At 38.5% G+C, this 11,395-nt stretch overlaps 1 protein-coding gene across 3 annotated transcripts; it reads left to right on the forward strand.

Annotated features, from left to right (window-relative positions):
- The first annotated feature begins 646 nt into the window (after positions 1 to 646).
- LOC104216778 (uncharacterized) lies at positions 647 to 9,851 on the forward strand. 3 transcript variants are annotated; one of them, XM_009766906.2, is made up of 9 exons: positions 647 to 1,386; positions 5,096 to 5,281; positions 5,651 to 5,743; positions 6,246 to 6,428; positions 6,516 to 6,615; positions 6,872 to 7,057; positions 7,593 to 8,710; positions 8,907 to 9,301; positions 9,403 to 9,851. In XM_009766906.2, exons 1-9 carry the CDS (start codon positions 1,168 to 1,170, stop codon positions 9,470 to 9,472), a joined length of 2,550 nt encoding a protein of 849 aa, XP_009765208.1. In that variant the 5' UTR covers positions 647 to 1,167; the 3' UTR covers positions 9,473 to 9,851. The 3 variants fall into 3 exon arrangements, with proteins under 3 accessions (XP_009765208.1, XP_009765209.1, XP_009765210.1); XM_009766907.2 differs by lacking the exon at positions 647 to 1,386 and having other exon boundaries at positions 5,236 to 5,353; XM_009766908.2 differs by lacking the exons at positions 647 to 1,386; positions 5,096 to 5,281; positions 5,651 to 5,743 and adding an exon at positions 5,838 to 5,930.
- Positions 9,852 to 11,395: the final 1,544 nt, after the last annotated feature.

Raw genomic sequence — 11,395 nt, forward strand, 5'->3', positions numbered from 1 at the left:
TAATGGTTGGTGTTGTTCATGATTCATTAATGGCCCTTGGATTTGGGCTCTTAGCGATTCCTTATTCTTCTTATTATCAAGAAAAAGTTAATTTTATTTTTTCAAAATTTGTTCTTATTTACATATTTCAATGTGTCAAGGTAACATGTAATTAAGGATAATTTAATGAATACATCTTTTTTTCTCTACAAGTTTGTATTTTCTTAAAGGGTGTGCCAAAAACTTAAAAGTCACTTATTATGGACCAGTGGAGTACCTTCGAGGACAATGTCGTTATGGGCCGTTTGGTTGAAAAGATGTTATCTCAGGATTAAACTAATCCCTAATTAGTTATTCCACCTTTTCATTGGGATTAAAAAATATTACAATCCCGGTATAATTAATCCCGAGATTAATTATACCACAATTTTCTCCCAACCAAACATGAAATAAACTATTCTTAAATTTAATCCTAGGATTAATTATTCCTTGTCCCTCATACCAAACGAGCCCTTAATGTATTCTCAAACTTTAAATAATTGATGCAAGTCAATGGATATTAAATTAAAAATTGTGAGTATTATAATTATAAATTATTTTTGACACATAAATATATATATAGACTTCGAATCCAAAATTAAAGTGACAAAATTACATAAAGTTATGATATAGTTTTCCAATAACTGCATTTGAACAATTGCGCCACCCTCTTTCGCGGCGTCGCGTTGCGCCGCAACCTTCACCCCCGCGGCAGACGTGTTTGTCTGACACAATAACAGAATTTCTCAACCAAAAAAGCCCCAAAAATATACGTATACGTATACGTACATATATACGAAATATACACGTAGTTGCAGGTAGAAGGAAGTTTTTGATTTTGAGGAAGAAAACAACAACAGAGATATACAAAGGGGGAGGTGGGGGCAATTGAGAATTGTCTCCTTCTCCCGAACTTTACGTTCCATTTTTTTCTTCTTCTTTGATATTGGGGTTGATATTAATACAATACAAAGCAGATTACAGATATCCAAAACATACAAAAATTCTATATATAGCACTTTTTCCACATTACCCTTTTTTCTCACTTTGTCTCTCTATTCCCATCCCTTAGTCTAGAACATTCCATGTTGTCAATGGCCTCTAAAACCCTACGTTTTGCTTGGGTGTAATCGGTTTTTTTTTTCTGTTATGGGTTCTTGTGGAAACGGAAGCCGGGTTGAAATGGAGAACGGTTGGAGTTTTTTGAGTTCTGATCCTTTAACAGTTACTGAGAATTGTTGGGCTGTTGCTGAAGAAGCTACAGAAGAAGTGGTGAATTGTCTTCATCCAACACTTGACACTGAGGAAAAGAGGAAAGACGTTATAGATTACGTCCAGAGTCTCATCAAATTCTCTCTTGGATGCGAGGTGAATCTTGAATGTCTAGATTATCTGTATAACTTAAATGTTTTGCAGCTAATTTTAAGTGATATCTCATAATTATTTTTCACGAGGCCTTTCGTCTTCATAGATTATTTGTTCCATTGCTATCTCAATGTTTTATCACGGTTTTTTATGCTTTCTATTGTATGACGAGGGTGTCCGTACCAGCTTGTGCGCACCTCTAATATTCTATCGAGTTAGAGTAACTCTGTTTATCAAGGCTTAGGTCAATGTGACGTCACCACCTAAGTGCTTTTTTCCCCGCAACGTTTGAATTTGAGACTTGATGGTTCTCCTCCCACTCTATTGACCACTCGCAACACCCTTGGGTTCAATCGTTTTAGCTTCTATTGATACCTTCTTTTTGAAAATAATGTGGGTGTGCTTGTGGGGGTGGGGTAGGGGCTTGGTCAACCTGCAGGAGGTCAGAAAATGATGTTTTACCTTTTATTTGATGTTTTCTTCATATCGGCTGAACAGATAAGGGTCGATTTAATGTTGTTTACAATCTCAGATTATATTCTGCCAATCTTAAGATGGTATGAATGCAAAGGGGGAGAAAAAGAGACCTAGATTTTCTTTTTCTTCTTTTTAGCATTACTGCTACAGTTTTACTAAAGTAAGCTTTTTTCTTTTAATAACAATGGCGTTTGCGTTACTTATTTGCCACCTTTTTTTATTTGATATGATGATGATATGTGTTGAGCTTAAAGAAATAAGTGAGGATTCATGTAGTCGATCCCAACCTGTTTGGGACTGAGGAGGTGTTGGTGTTTGTGTAAACTTGTGCCGACCTTGACTAATCCACCAAGTATCTGCTGTCTCTCACCAGCATAGGTACCGAGTCACCATGTTTAGGCAGATGAGAAGAATTTACTTAGTGTTCACTTTGCTAGGATTGGAACCTTGGTTCCCAAGGTTTTCTCTAGCTCTTCAACCTCGAGGGAATCCCCTCAGTTCTAGAATTATTACAAGTACTATTGTCGATTGTAGTGTTAAGCCCAAAATTTTGTTCTGGCAGCTTTACTCCTTACTTAAGTTCATGTACTTTCGGTAAACCAAGTTAGAAGAAGAAGAAGAATGGTAGTTAAAGATTTCATTGTCATGATTACTACAAAAAGTGTAACTACTTTGAATTGCGTTGTAATAGTTTTCACTTATAAAAGTGTAAACACTTTTTTGGCTAAGAGCATCGGGTCTTGACCTATTGCACTGCGTTAGAAGTGATGTTTTAGTAGTTGATCTGAGAGCTAGTAGTAATAAATAGCAGTAAGCTGTTTCTTTATGGGAGGGGCTGGCAATATTCACTTTTGTAACTACTTTTCTTTGGCTTGCTGGGTTGTTTAACGTCATTTTTAGTACGAAGAAGATGCCCGAAAATGGAGGCAGAGTACGATGATCCCGCTATACAAGAATAAGGGGGATGTCCAAAACTGCAACAACTATAGGGGTATCAAGTTGTTAAGCCATACGATGAAAGTGTGGGAGAGGGTGATTGAAGGGAGGTTGAGGAGGTGTGTGTCCATTCCCGAGAACCAGTTTGGTTTCATGCCGGGACGGTCGACCACTGAGGCCATTCATATTGTGAGGAGATTGGTGGAGCAGTTTAGGGCGGTGAAGAAGGATTTGCACATGGTGTTCACGGACCTGGAGAAGGCCTATGACAAAGTCCCTAGAGAGGTTTTATGGAGATGTTTGGAGGCTAGATGAGTGCCTGTAGCGTATATTAGAGTGATTCAGGACATGTATGATGGAGCTAAGACACGGGTTAGGTCAGCAAGTGGAGACTCAGATTACTTTCCGGTTGAGATGGGGTTGCATCAGGGATCAACACTTAGCCTGTTTTTGTTTTCCCTGGCATTGGATTCTTTGACACGTCACATTCAGGGGGAGGTGCCTTGGTGCTTGCTATTTGCGGATGACATAGTCTTGATTGATAAGACGCGAGGTGGCGTAAACGAGAGGCTGGAGGTCTGGAGACATACCCTGGAGTCTAAGGGTTTCAAGTTAAGCAGGACCAAGACAGAATACTTGGAGTGCAAATTCTGCGGTGTTATCCAGGAGGCGGATGGAGATGTGAAACTCGATACGCAAGTCATTGCCAGGAGAGAGAGTTTCAAGTATCTGGGATCTATAATTCAGAAGGATGGGGAGATAGATGAGGATGTCACACACCGTATCTAAACAGGGTGGATGAAGTGGAGGCTCGCTTCCGGTGTCTTGTGTGATAAGAATGTGCCGTTGAGACTTAAGAGTAAGTTCTACAAGGTAGTTGTTAGACCGACTATGTTGTATAGGGCAGAGTGTTGGCCAGTCAAAACCTCTCATGTTCAGCAGATGAGGGTAGCGGAAATGAGGATGTTGAGATGGATGTGTGTGCGTACTAGGTTGGATAGAATTAGGAATGAAGTTATTCGAGACAAGGTGGGAGTGGCCCTTGTGGAGGCAAAGATGCGTGAGGCAAGGTTGAGGTGGTTCGGGCATGTTAAGAGGAGAAGCGCAGATGCCCCTGTCAAGAGATGTGAGGGGTTGGCCTTAGCAGGTGTGAGGAGGGGTAGAGGTAGGCCAAAGAAGTCTTGGGGAGAGGTGATCAGACGGGACATGACGCTACTTGAGCTAACCGAGGACATGACTCTAGATAGAAGGGTGTGGAGGTTGAAGATTAAGGTAGAAGGTTAGTAGGTAGTCGTGCATCCCCCTTTATCTTCTCTAGCTCGATAGTATTAGCGCTAGTTCGGTACCCTTTTTTTTCCTTAGTTTCTATATTCGCATGTCTCGTTTCGTTGTTACTTGCCATTGGTAATTCCGTAGTTTGCTAGCAGTACTTCGTTCATATTCTCGTCTGCTGCCTTGGAATTAGTTTTCTGAATATGTTATCTTGTTGCTACTTGTTATCAGTACCCTTTCATATTACCTGTTGCTATCCCCGATTTAGTTTTCTAATTATTGTTTTGCTATTACTTGCTACTTGGGCTTCTCCCACCTTCTGTAGCCGAGGGTCTATCGGAAACAGTCTCTCTGCCCTTCCAGGGTAGGGGTAAGGCTGCATACATCCTACCCTCCCCAGACCTAACTTGTGGGACCACACTGGGTTGTTTGTTGTTGTTGTTGTTGTAACTACTTTTCTTTCATTTCATGTCAAGTGATTTTTGTTCCTTTAAGCATTCTTTGTACACCTTTCAATCAATTCAACTTCAGGAAGCTAATTTCTGCTTTTAGTCAAACACATATGAGTTAAACTGAAATGCATGACTCATTTTTTATCTTTTCTTTTCTAAGTTCTTAGGAATTCTACATTTTCATAAGCAAATGCTATTAGATGCATAACTTAGTCGATAATGAATCTGATCGTTCCAGCCGCTAAATTGAGTAAGTCTATACATTTGAAGTATTCAAGTCTTCTCTTGCTTTATTTGTTCACAGAATGGTTGAACATCCTTTTCTCTTTAAATTATGTCCTGCTACCTTAGGTGCATCAGCTTCAATATTGCGTAGTCTGGTGTGCTTGAACTTGAAAGCTAAGCTTATATAAGATCACATGTTGTGCTTGAACTATGTGATTTCTGTTCATGTTTACTAACTGATGAAGCTTGAATGATGTTGTTCAGACCTTAAACTGAAATAGTTTGTAAGTTCTATCTTGCGTTTCAGTATCTTAATTGAGTTTTACTGATGGTACTTGTTTGTCGTACAGGTCTTCCCATATGGATCAGTGCCACTGAAGACCTACCTTCCTGATGGTGACATTGATTTGACTGTTTTTAGCAGTTCTATTACAGAAGAAACATTGGGCCGTGATGTTCTTGCTGTTCTGCAGGAAGAAGAGCAAAAAGAAGATGCTGAGTATGATGTCAGGGATACCCAATTTATTGATGCTGAGGTTCTTTCCTGACTAATAATGACAAGTGTATTCAAACCTTCAGAATCTGTAAAACGAACTGAATTGGATGAAGTATTTCACTGTTCTTTGCTGTTTCAAATAGTTCGAAGAGTTTTCATTTCGATATCCTGCAGCCTAAGGATAGTTGAGCATAAGCAAATGTTTTTTTTCCATGCCTAGTAATTTTGGGGGTAGGGGGAGGCTTGTGCTTTTAGTTGCTTGAAGAATGTTTATTGTATTTGAAGGTTGTTTTGTAGAGTCTGTAATACTGTCTATTGGTTGGCTATCAATAGTAGTTTACTATTTTTATGCTTAACTGATAATTTTTTATCTGTTTAGTATTGAGACGTTTGGAATTTCTCATGGCAGGTTAAGCTGGTGAAATGTCTTGTACAAAATACTGTGATAGATATATCCTTTAATCAGTTAGGAGGACTTTGCACACTTTGTTTCCTTGAGCAGGTAATTTACAAAGTTGACTTTTAACAATCAAATTTTTATCATTATATTATAGGTGCTTGGTTGCAGGTGTCAATGACAGTGTGTCAATTTAATAGTGCCATTGTGCTTTACTTTTTGTTACATAGACTATTATGTGCAAAATTTTAGCATGTCTTGGTTAAGCTGAAGCAGCTGTAAGTGGAAAATGGTGGGTGTTGACATCCATATATCCCTCCTTTCTGCAGTATTATCCAATTTGTGCTTAAAATGAACTATATTTTAGCTTTCTAAACAAAAAAATCTGATAGCCTTTAGTTGTTTATTTGTCTCTGTCAGCTTAATGTCTTTTTAAACTGTCTGGAGTTTTTCATTCATTATCCTTCTATTACCTGCAAAAACTTGGAGAACCAAATATCTCCCGTTTTATTTTAGTCGATATTTTTTATTCTTCTGTTTTCATGTTGATCGAGGCAATGAGCAGCTGATTTTTCTTGTTGTTGGCTTCTTTGTTTCTTGAGCGCAGGTAGATCGTCTTGTTGGGAAAAATCATCTCTTCAAACGTAGTATTATTTTGATAAAGGCTTGGTGCTATTATGAAAGTCGTATTCTTGGTGCACATCATGGTCTGATTTCCACATATGCTTTGGAAACACTGGTCTTATTTATATTCCATCAGTTCCATTCTTCGTTAAATGGTCCTCTAGCGGTAATTACTTGTTTTGGTGCATTTTGACTTTGTGCATTATGCTTTGTGCATAAGTTTATTGGATATCCTGTTTATGCTTGATTTTAGGTTCTCTATAGATTTTTGGATTACTACAGCAAATTTGATTGGGACAACTATTGTATCAGTTTGAATGGTCCAATATGCAAATCATCTCCTGACATATTAGGTAGGCAATGCCCTTCCTTTCATCTTTGATGTTGCCTGCAATCTCTTTTCGATGTCTACGGCCTTGTATAGATTAATTTTTTGTACTCATACGTGAGCTTTCAAAGAGATTGGTCTCTCTCTCTCTCTCCCTTTCTTTTTCTTTTTTTTTGTGTGTGTGTGTGGGGGGGGGGGGGAGGGGATGATTCAGATGAGTGAAGATTTGATCTTTCTTCATTTCAAATTTTTGCTCACGGTCGCCCCTTTTCTGTCTGCAGTTGAAATGCCAGATCATATAAGCAACAATCTGTTGCTTAGTGAAGAGTTTCTAAGGAACTGTATGGAAATGTTCTCAGTTCCATCCAGGGGTCTTGAGGTGGACACACGAGTATTTCAACAAAAGTATCTAAATATAGTTGACCCCTTGAAGGAGAATAACAACCTTGGCCGTAGTGTCAACAGAGGTACAACTTTAATGATTTCTTTATGTGGTTTACAAGATTATCACATAGGAAATGCAGCGTCCTTTTGTTTCTTTGTTCTTTTGTTTCCCTTCTTTGGTACTTTGGTGACTCAAAGAGTATATGAGGAATAGGAGCCTAATGATCTGATTCTGTTGTTTTGGTTTTGGCCACAAAAGAGATCATTACCAAATTTGTTTTGAATGCTTTCAGCTAGGTCTTTATATTTATCTTTGCATTCCTTTTTTCCCATAGCAACCAAAAGTACTAAAATGTTGCTAAGTGACCATGCAGTTCTATTGGCTTAACAACTAGTACCACCTCTAGTTAGATATGAGCGATATGTTTTATGATTGCCTACAGAAGAGTAGATAAAGTCATTTAAGAGTTATTATGACTGTACAAGAGAAATTTTGGAAAAGAAAATGTGCTTGTCTTGTTATTCCCGGAAAGAGCATGTTTTTGGTGCTTCGGGTTGGTGTTTAGGTGGTGTGTGTTACTTTATCTCATGCGTAAGTTATGCTTTGATTCCCTCCAGGGAGTTTCTGTCGAATACAAAGAGCTTTTAGGTATGGGGCCCGCAAGCTTGGGAACATTCTTTCGTTACCATCTGATAGAGTTGCCGATGAGATCAAGAAGTTCTTCGCAAATACTATTGAGAGGCGTAGACACAATCTTTTGGCTGATTTACAAGATTCCGGCCTAATATATGGTGATGAAGACACATGTTCTTCGTTATCCCCTGCTGAATCGTATGCTGACAATAGAATGCTTCTGAAATCATCCGATGGTGATTTTGAGAATGATAGCCTGAAAAAGGTATTTAAATCAATGTCAAATGAGTTGTCGAGTAACTTGATGAATGGAGTTTCTTCAGATATGGTGTCAGAAAGTGGCTCCTTTCCAGATGATGCAGCATTGTCAGGATTCTTTCTATCTACGGATGAAAGTGATCATTCAGCTTCTGATCCTCTAAATCTTGATGTTGCAAATGGAACATATGACTGTTGTTTTAATGGAAACTCCATGAATTTTCTTTCTAGGAAGCATTACCATGATCCTCCGTTTCATTTCAATAAATCATGTGTTGAAAATGGAAACTCTGGGCCTGAGAATCTGTGCCAAAGTGACCTATCTGATTCTGGTTTGTGGGTAGAAACCAGAGAGTGCGCTCTGGAGTGCAGCAGCATATACCAATCAGGTACAGATTATAGCGAGAGCGTCTGGTCTGGTGGTTCAGTAATCTCGAGTCCAAAGACCAGTATTCTAGGAAGTTTATCTCTCGATATTGGGGAAAGGGACTTGGCGAGCACAGCCGGAGATGTTGAAGCTTTGAATCCTTTGGTGGACTTAAGTGGGGACTATGACAGCCATATACGGAGTTTGCTCTATGGCCAGTGTTGCTATGGTTTTGCTCTGTCAGCACCAGTACTCAATAGTCCATCATCACCATCTCAATGTCAGAACAAGCACTTTTGGGATACTGTGCGGCAATCGATGCCACTTAGACAGAACTCATTTTGGCAAACAAATGTGAATGGCATGCTTGTAGGACCAGCTGTTCACCGTCCTGATAATTATCTACCATCTACTGCTACTTTAGGTTCTGAGAAGAAAGAAACGGCACAAGGAATTGGCACCTACTTCCCGAATTCGGTAGTTTGCTCCTACAGTCTGTGCAGTTCTTTATTTCCCATCTTTATTATATCTCAGTTTGTTCAGATAAGTCCCTTTTCATAAGCTAGGTGCCTTTTTTGTATCACCCCCCTTTTTCCTTTCAGGAATATCTGACCATGTCATTAAGATTTGAAAAACAACCCCTTACGAAGACTTATTCTTTGGTGTCTTGCAGAATTATTCTTTCCAGGAGATACGGTGTAAAGGAAGGACTAGGATTAAGGCACCAAGAAATCATGGTCAGTTGCACATGCATAGTAGCACTCATAGTAATAAGTGGGTTCCTTCTCTTTCCGATGCAAATCGTTCAGAAAAGTGTACAGTAGAGATTTCAGCTGTGCAATCTTCTGTTCAAGTTCGTGGAAAGTTTGCTGTAGCTAGCCAATCTGATAAGTTCCTCAAAGATCTTCATGACAATGATTTCTCGCATTCAACATGTATAATTGAGTTTGGATCTCTGGGGAATCTTTCTGAAGATGCACTTTCATGCACTTCTCATGACGTGCTCCTGATTCCAAGTGTCCCGCAAAAGGTGCAGCTTCCAGAATCTGTATGTAGTAAACAAGAAAGGTAAGAGAAGTTCCTGTTTTACTATTTTCGGGCTGTGCAGTAGTAGTGTAGTCTTTGTTTGTTATCAGACGACAATTAAGCCAATCTAATTTTGCTTTCAGGGCTGCAGAACATTTGTTGCGCCTTAAGAATGAAGATGAGTTCCCTCCTCTGTCTTTGTCGAAGGGTTAGGACTGACTTTCTACTTGTATGAAGACTTCAAGGGAATTTTTACAGTAAAAGCTAACAAAAGCAGATACTTTTAGGCAGATATCAGATAAGAAAGAGAGAATTACAGAAACTAAAACAGAGTATGTCTTTTTACCTTTCTTTGCATTATTTAGTATCTTTTTGGTAGTGAGAGAATACAACAACTCCAGCTCAGTTCCAATCTAGTTCGGGTTGGCTAGTGTAAAATAGGCATGCACATTGTATAGCACCTTTGGCAGCATAGAGTTGCTGCATTAGCGGTACCAGCATTATAAACTTAGTTCCTCATAGAGAACAACTTTGGTTCTGTTGACTGACTTTTGTTTTCATCTGTTTTACTTCATCTTTGCTCTCTGATTGACTATAGTCTTTGTTCCCTTCTGTAGATTTGGCTGTATATATTTTATGTCTGATGATAATATCTAGTAGTCTTCTTTCCCTTAAAAGAAATGACTGTTTTAACATGACTTTTGGCTTTACTACTACATATCTCAGCCTATTGTCGTTTTACTGAATAGCTGTTAAATATTGTGGCATTGCATGTCACAGAAAACCACAAGCGGAGGTAAGCTAAGCTTTTTATTTGAAGATCATGTTAATGTGACTGCTTCATTGCGTGTAATTGCGTTGATATTGAGCGCGCGCGCACGCACTCTCTCAACCAACAATAGACCCTTGCGCCCACAAGAAGTCCTTTCCTTCGTTAGTCTATTACCAACTAGGGGTCATTTGGTTCGGAAACAAGTTATCCTACGATTAATTATCCCAGAATTGTTATCTCACCCTCCCATAGGGATAAAAATAACACTACAATCGCGGGATAACTAATCCGGAGATTAGTTATACCGCGATTTTCTCCCAACTGAATATGGGATAAACTCATCTCAGATTTAATTATCCCTTATCCCTCGTACCAAACAAGCCGTAAGTATGGTGCACATTCGATTTAACTCTTATTCTTATCCATGATATTATATTTGTTCTTAGTACTTTCATTAACAAGTTGTATTGGACAAATATTTATGCCATTAGCGGCTAAGCAAGGGGGAGGACTGCTAGCTCTAGAAAGAATTTTGATGAGTTCAAACTGAATGTTCCCAAAGTTAATTTCCCCCAAACCCAAAGGGATGTAAGTGTATAAGTAAAAACTTTAAGGGGCGTCACTGAAAATTGCCCTAATTTCATTTTCTGCTGAATCTGCTCTTTGGTATTGCCGTATTGGTATTTTAAAAGATGGCCTATCGTCAATTCAGACCTCTTTTAACTCATAAAGCTAAGATGTCTTAGATTTGTACTTTGCACGTCTCTATTGTTTTTGTTTGGTCATTTTCTTCTATTTATATTATTATTATTATTATTATAAGTGGATATAAGAGATCATTTGCTCCATTAAACAGTAGCATAAAATCATATTTTGTGAATATATATGCAGATAAAAGAGCTTTGCTTCTTAGTTTTGAGGTTAGACTTAAAACCTTAAAGTGCTTAATTTTCTTATATCTTACACCTAATATTCCAACAAACATCAATTAGTATTGCTATGAATCATCTAGTTAAAATATAACCTTTTAGTCATATGTTTTAATATTCATAAATTACAGTCCTAACAACCCATTCTCTGATGCTTGTGAATATGAGATATTGATCATAGCTTAAACCTAATAATCTCAAAATTTTCAAAAACTCAAAAGATCAACAAAAGTATAGTTTTACCCTACTGATGACAGTATTGCAATAGTAATTCAACCTAGTACGTGAGAAACGATTGATTCACACAATTGGTCATTGCGCTTGGCCGAAAAGCCAGTGGCACAAAGCTACCGTGTGCTGGATTATAAATGAACGCCTCTAAGTCAGAATCTGGGTTAGAAGCAACACATGTACCGTTGTCTTCTTGCCTCGCAG

Source organism: Nicotiana sylvestris, chromosome 6, assembly GCF_000393655.2.
Source record: "Nicotiana sylvestris chromosome 6, ASM39365v2, whole genome shotgun sequence".
Lineage (NCBI taxonomy): Eukaryota > Viridiplantae > Streptophyta > Magnoliopsida > Solanales > Solanaceae > Nicotiana > Nicotiana sylvestris.